We start from the raw sequence: 22797 nt of genomic DNA on the forward strand, positions 1-22797 counted from the left end.
TAATATGAAGGAATGCATAACCCTGCCCCCTTCTTATAAAAAGGTAAGCTCATAACGGCCATACTGTCAGCGTGTTCTTGAGCTGGCAATTTTGTGTAGAAAGAGATAATGGTTTCATGAACTTCAAGCAAGATTTATGAAACAGAGGCAGATTCACTTATCCCTAATTATAACATAGGGCACACACATTTCTGAGAATACATTGTTGTATGTGGTTACCTCTTCTCTAGCAAGTGGAGCTCTCAGCACTTATACAGGCTATTCTAGCTCCTCTGATGGGAAAAAAAGACCTGTTGTTTTCAGAACTCAGTAGCTGCTAAAGCCTGGTCCACACAGGCTTAATATCAGAAGGTGTAGGCCGGTTAAATAGAAACTGCCCGACATTCGGCCAGTGTACGGCAGCCTGTCTGATAGAATCCAGCTGAACATCCAGGTTTTGTAGAACGGGCATGCCAGAAAAACATTTGCTGATTGGCATCCTATGACCAGTGTATTCTGGTGGGAGAGCTCAGCGGGGCGATTGCTGTACGAAAATTGCATAGTTAGTACAGCAACCTCCTCCAAAGATTATAAACATATAGTAAAAAAAATCAATTTGAAACTCAAAAAGGTGTAGAAAAATACAATAAAATTGACCACAAAGTATTACATTTTTCCTTGAAAAAAAGTTTGAATGAGAAGAACCCTGTAAGGAAGAAGACAAATACTTTTCTTTTGGGCAAGTTTAGTCCTGTTTTCACTCAGATACAAATTTACTGACGTTGATGATACACAGCCCATTTATCCAGTTATCCAGGTATCGTTCTATTTTTAATTTTATTAACACACCTAATTTTTTTTACAACCCCCATGCTGATAATTAATGTATTTTCTGGTATTGTTTGAGTAAGATAAACAGCTTTGTTTTAGAGACAGCACAAATCCTTGTGGAAGTATTATATTGCTCCATGGCTTTAATTAAGGCAGTAAATTTGATCTGTGTCCAGATGACGGTAAGAGAAGCTCTTTGCATGTCACAGCTCTGGTTTCAGAGTCTAGCTGCAGAAATAAAGTATTGCCTTAATGCTATTTGGCGTTTTAGGTTGATGTTTTTCTGTGTGATTGCTAAAGGTTTGGATGTAATTGCTAGGTCTAAAAGAAATGATAAAAATGTGTATTTTTATTTCTATTCCTCCAAAGCATGGGATTATACTAATACCCAAATACCTTTTTTTTCTCAGTGCCATAAGCCTGTCCCTGGTAGTTTTTGTTGTTAGGCTCCCAACACTCAGAGCTGTATGAATCTAAACAGGTGAAAAAAAACGTGTGAATTTTATCCACCTAACTTAAAGTGGTACTAAACCCAGGAGCCTGCATTCACTCTATCTGATCTCCTACAGTACACAGAACATGGAAATGTAATTATTTTAGTAAATATAAACCGCTAAATAGCTTTTCTCATCAGCAGTAGATAGCAGTCTTGTGACTTCAATCAGTGTCTGCTTAAAGCTTGTAGGAGGAGTTTTCATTCTACTCTGAATGTCCTATGGGACTACAGGACCCCTGACCCTCTGTCTGGACAATGCTGATTGGCCCTGTGCTGATCACATGCACCCTCCCCAGGAATAAAAACTTTCTAGCAATACACACCAAACTGAGCATGTGCAGAGTGACTCCAAAGGCTCTGTCTTAGCAGGAGCTAGATTGGGGACAGTGGAAGAAGGGGAGGATCAGAGAAGACAGGATCCTGCAGTGAAGATTTCTCCAGGATACAGCTGCCTGCATAAGGTGGGACATAATTAAAAATAAGCAATGTGACTAAAGCTGTAGGAATTTATTTTTTTGCTAAATTTCAGCTTTAACCCTGCTCTTTCTGACCACTTAACCAACCCTTAAAAATTAGCCTTTAACCCCCCAAACACTTAAAATGGTTGTAAAGGCTTAAGGTTTTTTTTTTTTTTACCCTAATGCATTCTCTGCATTAAGGTAAAAACCATGTTCTGCTAACCCTGAGTCCCCTAAATACTTACCTGAGCCCAATCTCAATGCAGCTCTATGCACGAGAACAGTAGTGCTGCTATCCTCACAGGATTCAGTGAGCGCATTGGCTCCTGTTGCTGCCAATCCATCCCTGTGAAGAGGGAGTGGGGGCAGGGCAAAGCACACTGTGTGTGTCAATAGACCCACAGATCCCAGCCCGGGATTGAGCCTGCATGTCTCCCCCATAGCAAATGCTTGCTCTGGGGGCAGACACAGACGAAAAGGGAATAGTGTTGGCAATACCATTGCACAGGGAAGGTAAAGTAAATAAGTAAGTAAAACATGTTTATTATTTCAATAAAAAAAATTAGAAACATTTTAACTTTTAAATTAAGCCCTAGCAATAAACTTTTTTCTCAATTTAAACCAGCCTCTTTCAACTGGGGTGCCTTTAGGTTTCTTCAAGGGTGCCTTTGCAAAATGCCTAAAAATTGCACCAAAACTGTATACAAGTCGGTGGGTGGATGAAACCTGCCTTTTAGTTAAACAAAGCCACGGGTTTTCATTGTACACCATTACAAACCTTCTAGCTGCCAACCTCCTAATGACCAATGACATCATTAGCTGATAAGGAAGATGTCGGTTGCCTGAATATCATCCTTGTTTGACCCTCCCTTGCCTCTCTCCCTTGGGCCTAAAACATGCCCATAACCTCTATCAGTTAACCCCATAAAGTGAGCCCCCAATATTTAACTCCCTCAACCTTAACACTGACATCGCAGTACCATTTAGAAATGCAATAAAGGTCCCATTAGTTAAGTGATGGAAAAAAACAAAGAGAGAAGAGAAACATTGGAATACTAGTCAGTACCAGTTTGCAACAGGTTTTTGCTTTGAAAGAATAAACCACCTCTAATGTTGGGTGTCCTGTGTGGATTTATGTCGCTGAATTATGTAAAAACTATTAGAATAATTTTTACATTTTAGAATGTGGCGCCTCAAGATTGTTAAAGGGTGCCTTGACTGAAATAAAGATGAGAAACGCTAATTTAAACCACTTAGGCCCCTTTCACTTGTATAACCTGAAAGTTGCATGACTTTGACGCAATGCCTGTGTAATCTTGAGGTCTATGGACCTCAAGTCACATCAAAGTCGGACCAAAGTAGTGCAGGGACTACTTTGAAGTCGCTGTGACTTGAGGTCGCACAGATATAAATGGTACTCATTGGAAATCAGGTAGTATGACTTCTCATGCAAGGTTGCATTCCTAAGTCACAGGACAAGTTGCACAAGTGTGAAAGGGGCCTAAAACATGCCCATAATCTCTATCAGTTATCCCTATAATGTAAGCCCTTAACATTTAACTCCCACAAGCTTAACCACTTGCTGACCGCCGCAAGTACATATACTGCGGCGGTCAGCCCCGTGCAGGCAAAGTGACGTACCGTTACGTCACTCGCCTGTGAGCCAATAGGGGGCGAGCACACACCGCCGGAGGCACGCTCCCGCCCGATGTCCGCCGGTCACTCGCGATCGTCAGTTACAGAGGGAGAAAGGCAGGCGGCTAATGTAAACAAAGCCACCTGTCATTCTCCCTTGTGTAACATCAGAGATCAAACAGTCCTGCTATGTAGGACCGTAGATCTCTGCTGTTACATGAACAGCCACATCCCTGCACAGTTAGAAACATGCCCCTAGGGACACACTTAACCCCTCCTTCTCCAAAAAAGTTAACCCCTTCCCTGCCAGTGTCATTTTTACAGTAACAGTGCATATGTATAGCACTGATTACTGTAGTAATGTCACTGGTACCCCCAAACGTGTCAAAAATGTCAGTCAAGGGTCCGATCTGTCCGCTGCAATGTCGCAGTCCCGCAAAAAAAAAAAAAAAAAAAAAAATCGCAGATCGCCGCCATTACTCGTTAAAAAAAAAAACAACAAAAATAACAAAAATCTTTCCCGTAGTTAGTAAACGCAATAACTTTTGCGCAAACCATTCAAAATATGCTTATTGCGATTTTTTTTAACAAACATATGTAGCAGAAAGCAAATTGGCCAAAAATGTTAAAAAATTTTGATTTTAACATTTTTTTGGGGGAATTTCATATAAAAAAATGTGAAAATATTGTTATTTTTTCATAATTTACACACTTTTTTTTTGTTTATAGCGATGATCAAAAAATTGCACAGGTGATCAAATACCACCAAAAGAAAGCTCTGTTTGTGGAAAAAAGGGACGTCAAATTCGCTTAGGTACAGCGTCGCACGACCGCGCAATTGTCCGTTAAAGTCAAGCAGTGCCGAATCCCAAAATAGGGCCTGGTCAGGAAGGGGGTAAAATCTTCTGGGGCTTAAGTGGTTAACACTGACATCGCAGTACCAGTACACACTGCAATGGACTAATCTACAAGACCATTTGGAAATGAAATAAACATGAATGACAAAAAACAATACAGATTGTTTGTTCTTCAAGTAGACTTTCAGTGTATCAGGGAAGAGCTGTTCTAACAATGTATTTACATTTAGTAAACACCAAAATGACAGGTTTTACTTCCAGGGTTACCTTAAAACAGAAAGTTTTTTCTTCATTCTCCAGGGCTTGTTCCTAATGGTGGAGATTAATTTCTTCTTTTCCTCAACTTGCTCCAAGAGTTTTACCGTTTCTTCTTCAGTCAATGATTCTTCATCAGATGACGAAGCTGAATCACTGTAATAGGTGAGGGTGAATTATACTTTAACAATGCTTTATTATGTAATAATATGTAAAGACAGGTACCTATAGTTACAAGTTCTGACACCTTTCTGAATATGTTCATTATTAGGTTGTCATTCTGATCTTCTGACTTTATTACTTAGTGATTCTCTAACCCAAAGCAAGAATGAATCCAGAGAAGTTAGGACTTTTAATCTGCATACTTGTTCTTAGCCAGTGATTTATTAATCGGTACCTCCATTTTCCAAATATATAGTATCTCATAAAAGTGAGTACACCCCTCACATTTGTGTAAATATTTTATTATATCTTTTCATGTGACAACACTGAAGAAATGACATTTTGCTACAATGTAAAGTAGTGAGTGTACAGCTTGTATAACAGTGTAAATTTGCTGTCTCCTCAAAATAACTCAATACACAGCCATTAATGTCTAAACCACTGGCAACAAAAGTGAGTACACCCCTAAGAGAAAATGTCCAAATTGGGCCCAATTAGCCACTTTCCCTCCCCGCTGTCATGTGACTCATTAGTGTTACGAGGTCTCAGGAGTGAATGGGGAGCAGGTGTGTTAAATTTTGTGTTATCGCTCTCACTCTCTCATACTGGTCACTGGAAGTGCATATTTTTTGTCACTGATCACTGTAATAATGTTTCTGGTCCCCAAAAAAGTGTCAAAAGTGTCAGTTAGGTGTCCGATTTGTCCTCTGCAATGTTGCAGTCCCACTATAGGTCACTGATCACCGCCATAACTAGTAAAACAAAAATGTAAAAAAATTCCATAAAAATATTCAATTGTTTTTAGACGCGATAGATTTTGCGCAAACCAGTCGACAAATTGGAATTTTTTTTACCAAAAAATATGTAGCAGAATACATATTAGCCTTAATTTATAAATAAATTAGATTTTTAAAAAAAATTATTGGACATACTTTAAAGCAGAAAGTAAAAAAAATATATATATATATACTGTATATATATATATATATATATATATATATATATTTTTTTTTTTTTCAAAATTGTTTCTATTTTTTTTGTTTATAGCACAAAAAATAAAAACCGCAGAGGTGATCAATTACCACCAAAAGAAAGCTCTATTTGTGGGAAAAAAAGGACATACAGTCAGGTCCATAAATATTGGGACATCGACACAATTCTAATCTTTTTGGCTCTATACACCACCACAATGGATTTGAAATGAAACCAACAAGACGAGCTTTAACTGCAGACTTTCAGCTTTAATTTGAGGGTATTTACATCCAAATCAGGTGAAAGGTGTAGGAATTACAACAGTTTGTATATGTGCCTCCCATTTTTTAAAGGGACCAAAAGTAATGGTACAGATTAACAATCATAAATCAAACTTTCACTTTTTAATACTTGGTTGCAAATCTTTTGCAGTCAATTACAGCCTGAAGTCTGGAATGAATAGACATCAGCAGATGCTGGGTTTCATCCCTGGTGATGCTCTGCCAGGCCTCTACTGCAACTGCCCTCAGTTCCTGCTTGTTCTTGGGGCATTTTCCCTTCAGTTTTGTCTTCAGCAAGTGAAATGCATGCTCAATTGGATTCAGGTCAGGTGATTGACTTGGCTTTGCATAACATTCCACTTCTTTCCCTTAAAAAACTCTTTGGTTGCTTTCGCGGTATGCTTCGGGTCATTGTCCATCTGCACAGTGAAGCGCCGTCCAATGAGTTCTGAAGCATTTGGCTGGATATGAGTAGATAATATTGCCCGAAACACTTCAGAATTCATCCTGCAGCTTTTGCCAGCAGTCACATCATCAATAAATACAAGAGAACCAGTTCCATTGGCAGCCATACATGCCCACGCCATGACACTACCACCACCATGCTTCACTGATGAGGTGGTATGCTTTGGATCATGAGCAGTTCCTTTCCTTCTCCATACTCTTCTCTTCCCATCACTCTGGTATAAGTTGATCTTGGTCTCATTAGTCCATAGGATGTTGTTAAAGAACTGTGAAGGCTTTTTTAGATGTTGTTTGGCAAACTCTAATATGGCCTTCCTGTTTTTGAGGCTCACAAATGGTTTACATATTGTGGGGAACCCTCTGTATTCACTCTGGTGAAGTCTTCTCTTGATTGTTGACTTTGACACACATACACCTACCTCCTGGAGAGTGTTCTTGATCTTGCCAACTGTTGTGAGGGGTGTTTTTTTCAACAGGGAAAGAATTCTTCGCTCATCCACCACAGTTGTTTTCCGTAGTCTTCCGGGTCTTTTGGTGTTGCTGAGCTCACTGGTGCGTTCTTTCTTTTTAAGGATGTTCCAAACAGTTGATTTGGCCACACCTAATATTTTTGCTATCTCTCTAATGGGTTTGTTTTGTTTTTTTCAGCCTATTGATGGCTTGTTTCACTGATATTTACAGCGCTTTGGATCTCATATTGAGAGTTGACAGCAACAGATTCCAAATGCAAAAAGCACACTTGAAATGAACACTGGACCTTTCATCTGCTCCTTTTAAATGGGATAATGAGGGAATAACACACACCTGGCCATGGAACAGCTGAGCAGCCAATTGTCCCATTACTTTTGGTCCCTTAAAGTGGGAGGCACATATACAAACTGTTGTAATTCCTACACCTTTCACCTGATTTGCATGTAAATGCCCTCAAATTACAGCTTAAAGTATGCAGTTAAAGCACATGTTTAATTTCAAATCCATTGTGGTGGTGTATAGAGCCAAAACAATCAGAATTCTGTCGCTCTCCCAATATTTATGGACCTGACTGTAAATTTTATTTGGGTATAGTGTCGCACGACCGGGCAATTGTCAGTTAAAGTTATGCAGGGCCATATCGCAAAAATAGCCTGGTCATTAAGGGGGTAAAACCTTCCAGGGCTAAAGTGCTTAACAGAAGTCAATGCAAGTCATGCTGATGTCAACCCAAAGTAGTGCAGGAGCATTTTTCTAAGTCGGAGTGACTTATGTCGCACCGATTAGAACGGTTGCTGTTAATGGGGCGCAACTTGTCATGCGACTTAGTTCTATACTCAAGTATAAGCCGACCTGAATATAAGCAGAGGCACCTAATTTTACCACAAAAAAGAGGGAAAACGTATTGACTCGAGTATAAGCCTAGGGTGGAAAATGCAGCAGCTACTGGACCCAACTGGACCACCACGAGACACAAAACAGGAGCTGTGGGCATGGTACAGGAGATGCAGGGCTGTGGGCATGGTACAGGAGATGGTACAGGCATGGTACAGGAGATGGCACAGGAGATGGTACAGGCATGGCACAGGTGATGGTACGGGCATGGCACAGGTGATGGTATGGGCATGGCACAGGTGATGGCACAGGAGATGGTACAGGCATGGCACAGGTGATGGCACAGGAGATGGTACTGGCATGGCACAAGAGATGGTACAGGCATGGCACAAGAGATGGTACAGGAGATGGTACAGACATTGCACAGGTGATGGTACAGGCATGGCACAGGAGATGCAGTGCTGTGGGCATGGTACAGGAGAATGTCCTGCACCATGCTCGCATGCCTGTCGGTGAGGCGCGTTCCATTTAAAAATGGTGCCGCCTGGCGCCAACACGTCACCGAGCATGCGACCCGGATGCTTGGGAAAGCCCATACACATTTGGCTATTCCCGGGCAGACGGTGCATGCGCGGTGACGTGTTGGCGCCGGGCTGCGCCATTTTTAAAAGGTAAGTGAGACCGTGACTCTAGTAGAAGCCGAGGGGGGCTTTTTCAACATAAAAAAACTTGCTGAAGTTTTTGGAAAAAAAAAAAAAAAAACTTGCTGAAAAAGTCGGCTTATACTCGATTAGATACGGTACCTCTTTAAATGTGGTAGATGCATTCTATAGTTTACACAGGAAAGGAAAGGATTGCGTGGAGCAGAGATACTAATTTGTAAGTACAAGTGTAGCCAAAACATTTTTTTAAATTTTGGATAGAGTGGAAAATAAAGATTTCCCCTCACTTCCTGTCCTGGAGACATAACAGGAAAGAAAATCTCTTTAATTATTATTATTCTGAATTTATATAGCGCCAACATTTTGCACAGCGCTTTACAATATGAGGGAAAACAATACAGTTACAATACAATTCAATACAGGAGGAATTGGAGGGCCCTGCTTTTTAGAGCTTACAATCTAGAAGGGAGGGTAAAGTGAAACAAAAGGCAATAACTGTGGGGGATTAGCTGATGGAGAAAATGGAAGTATAGTTGTGCAGTCCGGCTGTGCAGAATCACGGATATGTACATGATTCTGCTTCTACGGGTGAGGGGCATGCACCCACTGGGCTGGCTGAGCTGTGTAATGTAAAGGGGTCCAGAGGTGCGGGGGGCTGTGTAATTTAAAGGGAATCAGAGGTGCGGAGCTGTTTAATGTAAAGGGAATCAGAGGTGCGGGGGCTGTGTAATGTAAAGGGAATCAGAGGTGCGGAGCTGTGTAATGTAAAGGGAATCAGAGGTGTGGGGGCTGTGTAATGTAAAGGGAATCAGAGGTGCGGGGGCTGTGTAATGTAAAGGGAATCAGAGGTGCGGAGCTGTGTAATGTAAAGGGAATCAGAGGTGTGGGGGCTGTGTAATGTAAAGGGAACCAGAGGGGTGGGGACTGTGTAATGTAAAGGGAATCAGAGGAGCAGGGGCTGTGTAATGTAAAGAGGTCCATAGATGGGGGGGGGGGGGCTGTGTAATGTAAAGAGGTCCATAGATGCGGGGGGCTGTGTAATGTAAAGAGGTCCATAGATGCGGGGGGCTGTGTAATGTGAAGCACCCCTAGAGTGTAACGTATCAACTTGTATTACATCTTAGAAGATAATTGATTGTTTTGAGCAAAAATAATAACTTAATTTAGAATACTCTTGAAACATCATTGTTTTTTGAGCCTAATATATCAAATGTCATAAAAATATATTTATTTACTTTGTATTCATATATCCTGAATTAACAATTTTACTTTTTTTATAATTTCATATGTTATTATTGAGGAAAGTCTTTTCATTTTTTTTCCATTTAAAGTCTACTTCTTTATTATAAAAAGACACAAGGTACTAAATAGGCATTTGTTTACTGCTGGAGGGAAATAGTCCCTGAGGTGAAATGCAATAGTATGTAGAACAAATGCGCTGTATTTGTTGGAAGCAGGAATGAATCCTGCAGATTATGGCTAATTGGCCTTTGCCACGAACTGATTAAATATTTGTAGAAAGGTTTTCCACACCAGGAATGATAGAAAAGGAGGCACCACTGTTTATGCGGCAGAAATCATCACATAAAATATAACTTGTTGTAAGGGCTTATGATATCAGCTCAGAGAGTTGTCTAATGCCCGGGTGGAAATAAAAGAACATAATCTACTGTCTGTAATAAAAATGCAGCATGGATGAAATCAGAAACAATATTTTTTTATTACCTTCAAAAGGCAACATGAAACCAATTTGTAGTAAATGTATTAGTAAAAATTATTGAACTTATCTTACAAAAAGGCTGAGCAATTTCGAAAGGTACGGTAACTTATCAACCAATCAGCAGTCATTAATTTTTTCTCTTGGGGCTAAAACAGAAGAAAGATAAATCTTATTGGTAACTTTGAGTTAGTGCACATTAAAGGAGGTTAGTTTATAAAATGTTAGAAAAAACAGAGCTTGGATGGCATGGCTATACATAAGATCCCTAGAAATAGTGCTGTTTTAACAACTTGTGTCAGAAGGTCTGGCCAAGGCACCTACTGGTTCTGGCATTCTCACAGCTTTTAAGTGGAACATTCTGGAGTAGAGGTTCAATGTTATGCAGAGGTACTGGGTGGGCAGAGAGACGTTTGATACAGCTGTAATACAAAAAGCTGGCCATACCGGATTCATTTTTTCATTCAACCGGTTGGAATGAAAACAAAATGATCAAATTCCCCCATCCACAATTTCAATGTTAATTGAGGGAATCACTACAGATGTGCTATTGTGTTTTGACTGCGGGGAGCCTTCCCCTTCACCAGAACACACTGATCAGTATTGCCGGCTATAGCCAGTAACACCGATTGTCCAGGAAAAACCCGACAGGCTATTTTTTTACACAAGGTGATTGGTAGATCCCCTTGTGTTCAATCAACTTGCCCATACAAATTGCCCCATCCACACATTCAATGTTGATTGGGGGAATGACTATAGCTGTGCTATTGTGTTTTGACTGCGAGGAGCCTTCCCCTCCACCAAAGCACACTGATCAGTGTTGCCGGCTATAGCCAGCAACACCGATAGTCCAGGAAAAACCCGACAGGCTGATTTTTTACACAAGGAGATTGGTAGATCACCTTGTGTGCAATCAACTTGCCCATACAAATTGCCCCATCCACACATTCAATGTTGATTGGGGGAATGACTATAACTGTGCTATTGTGTTTTGACTGCGAGGAGCCTTCCCCTCCACCAGAACACACTGATCAGTGTTGCCGGCTATAGCCAGCAACACCGATTGTCCAGGAAAAACCCGACAGGCTGTTTTTTACACAAGGTGATTGGTAGATCAACTTGTGTGCAACCAACTTGCCCATACAAATTCCCCCATCCACACATTCAATGTTGATTGGGGGAAACACTACAGCTGTGCTATTGTGTTTTGACTGCGAGGAGCCTTCCCCTCCACCAGAACACATTGATCAGTGTTGCCAGCTATAGCCAGCAACACCGATTGTCCAGGAAAAAAACAACAGGCTGTTTTTTTTTTACACAAGGTGATTGGTAGATCAACTTGTGTGCAACCAACTTATCCATACATGGATTGAAATTCAGCCTGTAGTTGCAGCGGCACAGAGGATAAATCAAATGAAGCTTGTCATATCAGTACATACTGTTGCACCATAAAAAGGTGAGTGCGTGTACCAGTGATATTTTTTTTGTGTTTTTAAATAAAAGCTGTTTCAATGGTATAAACGCAATTTGAAGTAGTGCATATCTTTATTTTACATGCTGGGTATAATATGATGTGAATGATATGGAGGTGAATCGGAGGAATGAAGGGGGCAAAACCCTCAATTTAAGGGATTTTTGCTATGAGGAAGGCTTAGGCCGAAACGCGTTAACGTTTCAAAGATGTTGTATCTGCTTCAGTGCAAAATAAAATTTTAGAAGGAGGCGTGATCGTGTGCTGGCTTTTGATTTTTATGGATTAAGGTTTTTTTTTGCAGATTTAAATCTACACTGTAGAAGTTTGTTTTTTATTTTACTGTGTGGAGTTTTTTATGGCCATATACTGTTTTTTTATCATTTAGCCAGCACATTGAGGGAAAAAAAAAGATTCCCCTATCCACACAAATAAGGTAAATAGATAGAATCTTTCCTGCCAGGACATTGTATTCTGACAGTGGGACCCAGAATTTTCAAAATACACTGATCAGTGGCTGCAACCGCTGGTTGACAAAAGTTTTCCACTTGTTTGTTTGGCAAAAGTTGACTAAGGATTGGCATCTATCAAACGAGGATGGTGAAAATTGTAATCAAAATTAGGTTGTTCCTTGCTAAACTGGCTGAATTTCCATTTGTATATGGCCAGCTTAAGTCCCTGAATATGATCTTGTATGTACAGTATATGTATCTTGCAGCCTGTTGCTGTTCCTCTACAGTAAGTCTGCTGCTTCTCCTTTGACTGGCCAGTCACAGCCTGGGGGGGTAGGAGGAGACTGAATGGCAGTGGAGAAGAAAATCGGCTCTCTGCCTTGCCAGTCAGGGCTGTGCTACATGGCTGAGCTGTGTAAGTCTCAGAACTGGATGGACAGAAAAACAAACCAAACTTTGGAAGGTAAAGCATCTCCCTTATACGTATTTTTGTAGTTGTTTTCTGAAATGTAGCTTCAAATGATTATTTGTAAAAACTAAGATTTTAATGAAAGAGTTATAAAATATATTTGGAAAAATATGTGAAAATGATAGGCCTGGAAACTTAAAAATATAAAATTGAGCAAATAATTATGCTAAATAAATCTCCAAGGGTGAAAATATTTTATAATTAATATTTACATAGATTAAGCATATTTATATATTTTAATTGCTGAACAGTGTGCAGCCTTAAAGATCTGCAGTCATGGGGGCAACATAATTACATTGGCTTAGGGGGTTTATTTAGAATTGTTACACATGAGTAAGTAACAAAGTCAAAGCAGCCTTCATACAAATCAAGTAATTAAATACAGTTCTCCTTTGTGTAAAATATAGTTTGCAAGAATGGGTAAGCATGCACACATACAGGCACCAAATATATATTTCATCATAAACTATCCAGCAACAAATGTATTGCCTGGTAAATCAATATGGAATCTACTGTTTAATCAATATGAGTTCTTTAGGTAAATGAAGGAGCCTTTAAAAACAATAACTCAGTTCCCCGTTCACATTTCAGCAATAATAGCATACTGCTACACAAATAAAAAGGTTATGATTTGTTATATTGCTTACAATCTCTTTGAGATGTATTTGATCACATTTCAAACATATAAATGTGCTTATCTACATGGATATTATCATTAAGCGATTTTGTGATATACAGTACATCATTCACTCCAAAATAGTGGGTATTGTGCCAGTGGTGGTTAACACTGCAAGTACCTGTTGTCTTATAAAAAATTGTTGGCCATAGATATCTGCAAATACAGAACCAATCATATCCATTTATCCTAATTCCTAACATATCCATGTATACTTTAACATATTCATTTTATACTCTAATCCCTGATGTACTGTACCTGCTGACTATATGAATTACAGAGGACAAATGCAATGTACAACCTTGGGGAGCAAAATCAGGCAAACATTTCTAGCTTGCCCAGTGCTCAACCATTGCAGATCCTTAGTAAAGGCTTGCTGCAATTGTGTTGTAATGTCAAAATCACAACTACTAAAAAATTATTATTTAAAGCTGAACTTCTGGCAAAAAAATGAAATGTAACATTTAAAGAGACCCTGTTACATAAAAAATAAAAATGGAATTTTGCCCAAGGGCCTAGACTAAAAAAAAAAAAAACATTTAAAAAAGCAGCTAGCATTAAAAAAAACATTTAAAAAAGCAGCTAGCATAATACTTAGGCACAAAGTATAACTGAAATAGAAGAAACCAAAATATTCAGCGCTAAAGGAATATTACACTCAATATGGAAAGTAGGGAAGAGCTTTGAGTTCGAGTCGAACGTAAGTTCGACTCGAACATTGGGTGTTCGTGCGTTCGCTGAACACACGAACAAATGTGGCCCACCATAGAGCAATGCTTGTGATTTGCCAAACCATGCACCTTGACCTGTATGCTTTGGTCAATCACAGCACAATGTCCCGTCAGAGCCATGATTGGCCAAAGGCAGGGTTCCTTTAGCCAATCGTTGCTCAGAGGCTAAGTCCACGCCCCACACTATATAAGGCTGCTGCTTACACGGCAGCCATGTGTAGTGTGTTAGAGGACGGGATAGGAGTGAGATTAGGCAGGTAGTTAGTGGATTGTGCACTTTATATATTAATAGATCAGCCAGTGTAGTATATATATATATATATACACATATATATATATATATATATATATATATTATACATGCAAAAAACATAAAGTATGCAATGCAAATTATTATCATAATAACAGAAAAAAACATAGTCCATAGAGGAGCATAAACAAAGAAACACCAATCCTCAATATTGCCGAGATGGCAGGGAAAGTCCAAAGGCAAGGGCATCAGAGGGAACAGTCAAGAAAACTAGAGTAACCTCCAGATCCCAAGGATATACCCACCACAAATGCAACTTGTACTGCATATGTTTTTTTGCACTTTTCATTTTTGGTGGTTGGTTTCCATATCAAGCAAGTTAAGTGTAATATTCTTTTAGTGCTGCACTTTTTTTTTTTTTCTGTAAGTAAATTCTACTGCCAGATTTTTTTTTAAAGTGTCAACCTGCCAAAGAAGAGCTATAGTAAAAAACAAACATAAAAAACAGGCAATGAATGGCTGTCAGCCACTCCTGCACTGCTCTGTGAAAAGCAATCCACCTCAGGTCACTCCTCAGAGAGCAACACAGTTTTAAACATAACCTGAATCTGTTACTTCGTCTGCTATACCTGGCCCGTCTCTTTTTGTTGAGTTGACAAGTTGTAAATGTATGCACGTGGAACAATAGGTGTTGGATTACTGTAGGAAATCATTAGCTATTTTAAAAATAATAGGGCAGTAAGATAATAGCCAAGTAAGGTATACAAATATGCTAACAAAATAATTTAATTCAGTAAGCCAATCCAAACTTAAGGGATGGGCCCAAGTCTCACTTAGGGATAACCATTGAACTGTAGATACTGAGTGATTACTGATAATGCAGTGGGACAACTCAACAGAACACCAAGAGAGATGCCAGTCTAGAAAAGGATTTTCCAACCCAGTAATATGGACAAAGCAGAAACTGAGGTACTAATTAGGAGCAATATTTATATATAATTTATGATTACATTTAGTAAATCATGCATGTCTGTCCTATATAATATTTAAATTGTATTATTTCAGATTTGTATGGTAGATTGAATTGCAAGGTATTTAGAAAAATAATCAATGTTATTAAATTATTTAAAGGTTAACATTTTTAAGAACATCTTCAAATATACTGTGTTTCACTGGAACCAAGAAAAATCTGCTAGTCTTTTTTTTTTTTTTAATAAAAAAAGGTAATATTGCACGTACAAAATTTGCCATACTTTGTGGATGTTTTTTACACGTTTCTACCCCATGTCCCCTGCAGTGTCCACTTCAGAAGTTACCATCCCAGGTCAAATTTCTCCTAGCAAGAGTGTCTTCAGCATCTGTTGATGTGACTTGATGGGCCTTTGAACTTTATCTTTTTTATTCATTAAAAAGTGTTTTTATCTGCATGGTCCAGTGCGTCTTGTTTTGTGTTCATAAGTGAGAAATTCTGTCACATGTACTATTGGGTCTATGGTGTATGCCAGACATATACACACTTAAAAAGCCCAACCTGTCAGTTAAGGGGAAATTCTAAGAAATAGACATTTTTGCTTAAATAATTTGTAAATTTTAACAATGAATGTATACTATTTACTTCCTTTTGGTTACACATACCATTTGAAAGTGTCTTGTTATATGTGTTTTGTATGTACAATAAAAATTAAGAGCTGTCCTGTGTGCTATGCTCATGCTATTTTATAGAGCCTATTTAACCCCCTCCAGTATTTATCTTGGTCTACAAGTCAACTAGTCCCTATGCTTTAGAGCAGGGATTCCCAAACTACGGCCCTGCAGCTGTTGCAGAACTACACATCCCACGAGGCATTGTAAAACTCTGACATTCACATACATGACTAGCAGTGTTGGGGTAGTTACTCAAAAAATTTAACTAGTTACTAGTTACTAGTTACTTCTGTAAATTGTAATGAGATTACTTTACTAGTTACTGCATTTGAAAAGTAACTTCACTACTTATTACTTTACTTTCCTCTTTCTTAATTGACCATGTAGAAGAAGATACATGACACTCTTTCTGCATAGAGTTTATTGTATAAACACAGGCTTTGGGAAACATGAGAACAAAACCTGAAAAAAACAGAATAAAACATAAAGTGCAACAAAAAGTCATAAACTTCATCTCTCTCTATTCTTCGAAATAACAATTGTATCGCACGGCTTGGGTAACGCAGGAAAGCGCGTTCCTATAGCCTAGTAAAGTAGTGTAGTTACCTCCTATAGCCTAGTAAAGTAGTGTAGTTACCAATATTAGTATTGTAACTAGTTACTTTACTTAGTTACCAAAAAAAGTAATGTAGTTACTGTAATCAGTTACTTTGTAACTAGTTACCCCCAACACTGATGACTAGGCATGTTTGGAATTGTAGTTCCGGAACAACTGCAGGGCCGTAATTTGGGAATCCCTGCTTTAGAGTTTAAGACAGTGGGTGAACAACTTTTTCAAAAGACAATGGACAGGGCTGACAGTGGACAGTCCATAAAAAAAATGCTTTGGGTTGTCACCCCACATTGAAGGAAATTAAATGTTGAGTGCATTTTTGGCAGGTCATTGTGTATTTTTCTGCACTTGCAGGGTATTTAATGGGAGTATAGGCATGTATTGCACCGATGTACTGTATATATTTTTTAATTTTTCCTTGAAATGTGCTTTAACCCATATTGGCCTTTAAAAGTTATTGCAGCTTAATGTGTCTGGGTCAGCACTGACACTCATTTGCCAAACTTCTTTTAAAATTTCATAATTTCCCATTATTTTATGTCTAAGTACAGTATATCCAATTCTATTTTTGACAAAGTAAAACAGAAATTACTCCACAGTGTTAACTGCAAAAAAAAATCAGAACCGACACATGCATTTAGAATAATAAATGCTATTTTCAGAACACACAACCATGTGTTAAAGCGGAGTTCCAGCCATTTACTCACCTGTCCAACGGTCCAGCGATGCGGCCGCCGGAAGCCTCGATCCTCTCCCTCGGCGCCGGCATCACTGCTGTGGGCACCCGGCTGTTACAGTTTGCGGCTTCACAGCCGGGTACCCACTGCGCATGCGCGAGTCGCGCTGCGCGCCGTGATTGGCCGGCAATCTTCTGGGACCTCTGACGTGTCCCAGAAGATTGCAGGGAGGGAGGGGGAGAGGAGAACTTCCGCTCAGGGCGCCGCGGCGCTCCGAGCGGAAGTGGGAGCGGGTACCTGTCAAAACTAGGTACCCGCTCCCCCCCCAAAAAAATGACATGCCAAATGTGGCATGTCGGGGGGTCAGGACTCCCTAAAGCGGAAGTTCCACTTTTGGGTGGAACTCCGCTTTAAGTATGGATATCCACAGCATTACCTAAAGATACACATCCAGCAACAAGTGAAGCTAATTGTTAAGCTACTAACAAATTCCAGCAAGCCACAACTCTGATGTAAACAGAAAGCTCACAATTTCAAGGCAGATTTATTTGGACAGATAACTGTGAGAAACCTCTTAACACTATTATTTTTTCCATCAACTCTTTATGTGAGAAACAGCAAGAAGCCTGCCATGGTTGTGTTTGAAATAGCATTCTCATACATTCTTAGATCCCTAACACATGGTATTGGGGTGACTAGTGCATTGCTGCAATGTATGAGAAATAAAAAAGCTGAAGTACTGAGCAGGAAGGATATATGCATCTCAAAGCTTCTTTATTAGATTTGACTGGACTCTGCTTTTAATCTGCTTTGTATAAATGTGAAACCGATAACATAAAAATGACCACACAGGTTATATCTGAGTTTTAACCAGTCTTGGTCAATTCTGACGTTTCTCTCATACATATAAAAAAATCTGCATTTTTTTGCTAGAAAACTACTTAGACCCCCGAAACATTTATTTTTTAAAAGAAATTGCATTTTTTTTTACATCACAGGGTATTTACGCAGCAGTTTATCGAACGCACATTTTTAGGAACAAATACACCTTAATGAATTTTTTTGCACATAAAATCAATATAATACCCATTTTTTGTTTAAGTATAAACAATGATGTTACTCTAAGTAAATAGATACCTAACGTGTCATGCTTTAAAATTGCCTATGAAATGGCGACAAACTATAGTACCTAAAAATCTCCACAGGCAATGTTTTAAAAGTCCTATACTAGCTAGCCTGTACAGGAAAGATGTGTAAACGTAACTGTTCCCCAAACACTCTGGCCCATCACATGATCAGCTCCCAGCATTGCCTTCAGGGTAGAGGAGGGACAGCCAACAACAGATGACCCATAGTAAACCTATGGGTGATGTCACGGCACAGGCATTGAAACCATCGGCAATCTCTTCTCTCCTCTGAAGTTGGCCACTGGGGAGATCATACTTCTGGACCAAAGTGCCCAGGGAATAGGTACATTTATACATATTTCTTCCACAGGGTAGTTAGTATAGGACTAAGAATGGAGGTGGGAGCAGGTTTAATATTAGATTTCACTTTAATTTCATGATCCTGTTGAGTGCCCCCTCAACAAGCCTCAGCCTGGCCCCCTATTTTAAAGTATATTTATGTAACACCAAGCATTATATGCCAAGATGCCATATTACCTCTAATTTCATATGACTTCTGACTTCTGCCGCTCTATTGTTAATTATGCACATTTCACATGAAGGGGGATTATCCCGGAGTCTGAACCATGAAGAACCACCTGCTTTAATTTAGTCCCACTGTTAGGAAAAGTTTTATGGCAATATTGCAGGTTGAATGTTTTACTTGTAATCTATCCTAACAAGGAACTTAGATGTATTCAGGGAATAATCATCTAACTAGGAGCCAGTTGATATACAGTATCTCCCAAAAGTGAGTACACCCCTCACATATTTGTAAATATTTTATTATATCTTTCATGTGACAGAACTAAAGAAATGACACTTTGCTACAATGTAGTGAGTGTATAGCTTGTATAACAGTGTAAATGTGCTGTCTCCTCAAAATAACTCATACAGCCATTAATGTCTAAACCCCTGGCAACAAAAGTGAGTACACCCCTAAGTGAAAATGTCCAAATTGGGCCCAAAGTGTCAATATTTTGTGTGGCCGCCATTATTCTCCAGCACTGCCTTAATCCTCTTGGGCATGGAGTTCACCAGAGCTTCACAGGTTGCCACTGGAGTCCTCTTCCACTCCTCCATGATGACAGCATGGAGCTGGTGGATGTCAGAGACCTTTCACTCCTCCACCTTCCGTCTGAGGATGCCCCACAGATGCTCAATAGGGTTTAGGTTTGGAGACATGCTTGGCCAGTAGGGATGATCGAACGGTTCGGGTCGACCATCGGTTCGGCCCGAACATTGGCTGTTCGAGGTTCGGCCGAATTTAGAACTTTTTGCCCAAAAAGTTCGGAATTCGGCAACCAGAACCGACCAAAATGCAATGGTTCAGGAAATGGGCTTTAAAAGCCCGTGATTGGACCAGAACCATCAGTAAAAGCCAATTGAGGGGCAGGAAAATGCTAGGAATGTGATTGGAGTGACTAGGGGGTCCATAGTCCAATCATTAGTGAATACGCCCCCCAGTATATAGTATATAATATAGCCCCCGCCAAATTCCTAGCATTCTCATACAGGGACATGAGAGAATGGAATGCTGTTCTGTTACTTCTGTTACAATGTGTTACAAAGTGTCATTTAGCAATTATTAGTGTGAGGAAAGGGATATCTAGTGTAGTTAGGGTGCTATTTTTCACTATAGTTAACTTTAATAATTTAGTTTCTGTAGGGAAAGTGTTAAGTGTAAGGGGACCATAGTGTAGTGTAGGGTTAACTGACTCTGACTGCTATGGCAGGGTGACAAAACCCTTCCATAGCAGGGTGACCACTATAGAGAAAAGCTAGTTTCTCTGAAGTCACTTTCGCTTCAGGAATATGGCTTCGCTCCCGTCAGCATTCTTTATGCTGCAGGCGTTGCTAGTGCTTTTTTGAGGACATGTTTGGAGTCAGGCATGACATCTGAACATGTCTATAGGGGTATATATACACACCCATGTCTGTATATATACACCTGCACATATATAGGTGTTAAAGGAGCAGAACACTATACTTTTGCTAATGAAATCATTTGCACTAATATGGTTACGCTCCCAACACCTATATATGTGTAAGTGTAATATACATATCAGTGTGTGTGTATATATATACCCCTATACAGAAGTTCAGATGTTTTGCCTGCCTCCAAAGAACCCAAAAAAAATGCCCAAAAAATGCCTGCAAGAACAAACCTGGGCATTTTTTTTTTTGGCGCTGGCATTTTTTTGGGGTTCTTTGGAGGCAGGCAAAACATCTGAACTTCTGTATAGGGGTATATAAAAACACACACTTATATATATATATATACCCATACACATATATAGGTGTTAAAGAAGCAGAACACTATACTTTTGCTAATGAAATCATTTGCACTAATATGGTTACGCTCCCAACACCTATATATGTGTAAGTGTAATATACATATCAGTGTGTGTGTATATATATATACCCCTATACAGAAGTTCAGATGTTTTGCCTGCCTCCAAAGAACCCAAAAAAATGCCCAAAAAAACGCTAGCGTCAAAAAAACAACGCCAAGGTGTGTTGTTGCAGGCATTTTTTTGGGGTTTTTGGAGGCAGGCAAAACATCTGAACTTGTGTATAGTGGTATATATACACACATACTTGCATGTATTTTTACACTTGCACATATATAGGTGTTGGGAGCGTAACCATATTACTGCAAATGATTTCATTAGCAAAAGTATAGTGTTCTGCTCCTTTAACACCTATATATGTGTATGGGTATATATACATATAAGTGTGTGTTTTTATATACCCCTATACAGAAGTTCCGATGTTTTGCTTGCCTCCAAAGAACCCAAAAAAATGCCAGCGCCAAAAAAAAAATGCCCAGGTTTGTTCTTGCAGGCATTTTTTTGGGCATTTTTTTGGGGTTCTTTGGAGGCAGGCAAAACATCTGAACTTCTGTATAGGGGTATATATATATACACACACACACACTGATATGTATATTACACTTACACATATATAGGTGTGTTAGGAGCCTAGCCATATTAGTTCAAATTATTTAATTAGCAAAAGTATAGTGTTCTGCTCCTTTAACACCTATATATGTGCAGGTGTATATATACAGACATGGGTGTATGTATATATACCCCTATAGACATGTTCAGATGTCATGCCTGACTCCAAACATGTCCTCAAAAAAGCACTATTAACGCCTGCAGCAAAATAAAATGCTGACGGGAGCGGAGCCATATTGGTGCTCTGAAAGTGACAAAATACAAACAATCTCTTTTTTTCTGGTTCTGGACATGCTACAGAGCTGAAACTTCACAGGTACACTTTTTAGACCCCCAGATACTAAATCCAAAGTCAAAATAAAAAAAAATCTCTTTTTTTTTTTTTTCAATAATTGGCTCTCTATCAAAAATGACAATTTTTAAGAACTTTTTTGTGTGATTAATAGTCCCTGGGGCATGACCCAGAACCCTAGGCACTTTTTAGGGGCATTTACTGGGTTTTAGGGCTTTAAAATTGTGTTTTTTGATTAACGAAGTTCGGGTCCCATTGATTTCAATGGGGTTCTGAAATCCGGGCCGAACTTTCGGGTAGTTCGGATGTTCTGGCCGAACCAAACTTTTCAAAAGTTCGATCATCCCTATTGGCCAGTCCATCACCTTTACCCTCAGCTTCTTTAGGAATCAGTGGTGTGTATGGGGTCGTTATCATGTTGGAATACTGCCCTGCGGCCCAGTCTCCGAAGGGAGGGGATCATGCTCTGATTCAGTAAGTCACAGTACATGTTGGCATTCATGGTTCCCTCTGTAGCTCCCGAGTGTCGAAAGTTCTCATGCAGCCCCAGACCATGACACTCCCACCCCCATGCTTGACTGTAGGTAAGACACACTTGTCTTTGTACTCCTCACCTGGTTGCCACCTCACACGCTTGACACCATCAGAACCAAATACGTTTATCTTGGTCTCATCAGATCACAGGACATGGTTCCAGTAATCCATGTCCTTAGTCTGCTTGTCTTCAGCAAACTGTTTGTGGGCTTTCTTGTGCATCTTCTTTAGAAGAGGCTTCCTTCTGGGATGACAGCCATGAAGACCAATTTGATGAAGCCTGCAGCGTATGGCCTAAGCACTGACAGGCTGACCACCCACCCCTTCAACCTCTGCAGCAATGCTGGCAGCACTCATACATCTATTTCCCAAAGACAACCTCTGGATATGACGCTGAGCACGTGAACTCAACTTCTTTGGTCGACCATGGCGAGGCCTGTTCTGAGTGGAACTTGTCCTGTTAAACCGCTGCATGGTCTTGACCACCGTGCTGAAGCTCAGTTTCAATCTCTTGGCAATTTTCTTATAGCCTAGGCCATCTTTATTTAGAGCAACAATTCTTTTTTTCAGATCCTCAGAGAGTTCTTTGCCATGAGGTGCCATGTTGAACTTCCAGTGACAAGTATGAGTGTGAGAGCGATAACACCAAATTTAACACATCTGCTCCCCATTCACACCGGAGACATTGTAACACTAATGAGTCACATGACACCAGGGAGGGAAAATGGCTAATTGGGCCAAATTTGGACATTTTCACTTAGGGGTGTACTCACTTTTGTTGCCA

General features: G+C 39.7%; 1 protein-coding gene across 1 annotated transcript in view; it reads right to left on the reverse strand.

The window, feature by feature from the left end:
- TMC2 (transmembrane channel like 2) overlaps window positions 1-22797 on the reverse strand; it is a gene marked incomplete at both ends in the record, with an annotated part of 186184 nt that overhangs the window by 142811 nt on the left and 20576 nt on the right. The window contains one exon of the mRNA XM_082258912.1: window positions 4524-4667. Within this exon, the coding sequence (XP_082115038.1) occupies window positions 4524-4667 (144 nt within the window). The remainder of the gene's footprint in view (window positions 1-4523; window positions 4668-22797) is intronic.

This window comes from Pelophylax lessonae (assembly GCF_965119305.1).
Source record: "Pelophylax lessonae genome assembly, chromosome: 5".
In the NCBI taxonomy this organism is placed as follows: domain Eukaryota; kingdom Metazoa; phylum Chordata; class Amphibia; order Anura; family Ranidae; genus Pelophylax; species Pelophylax lessonae.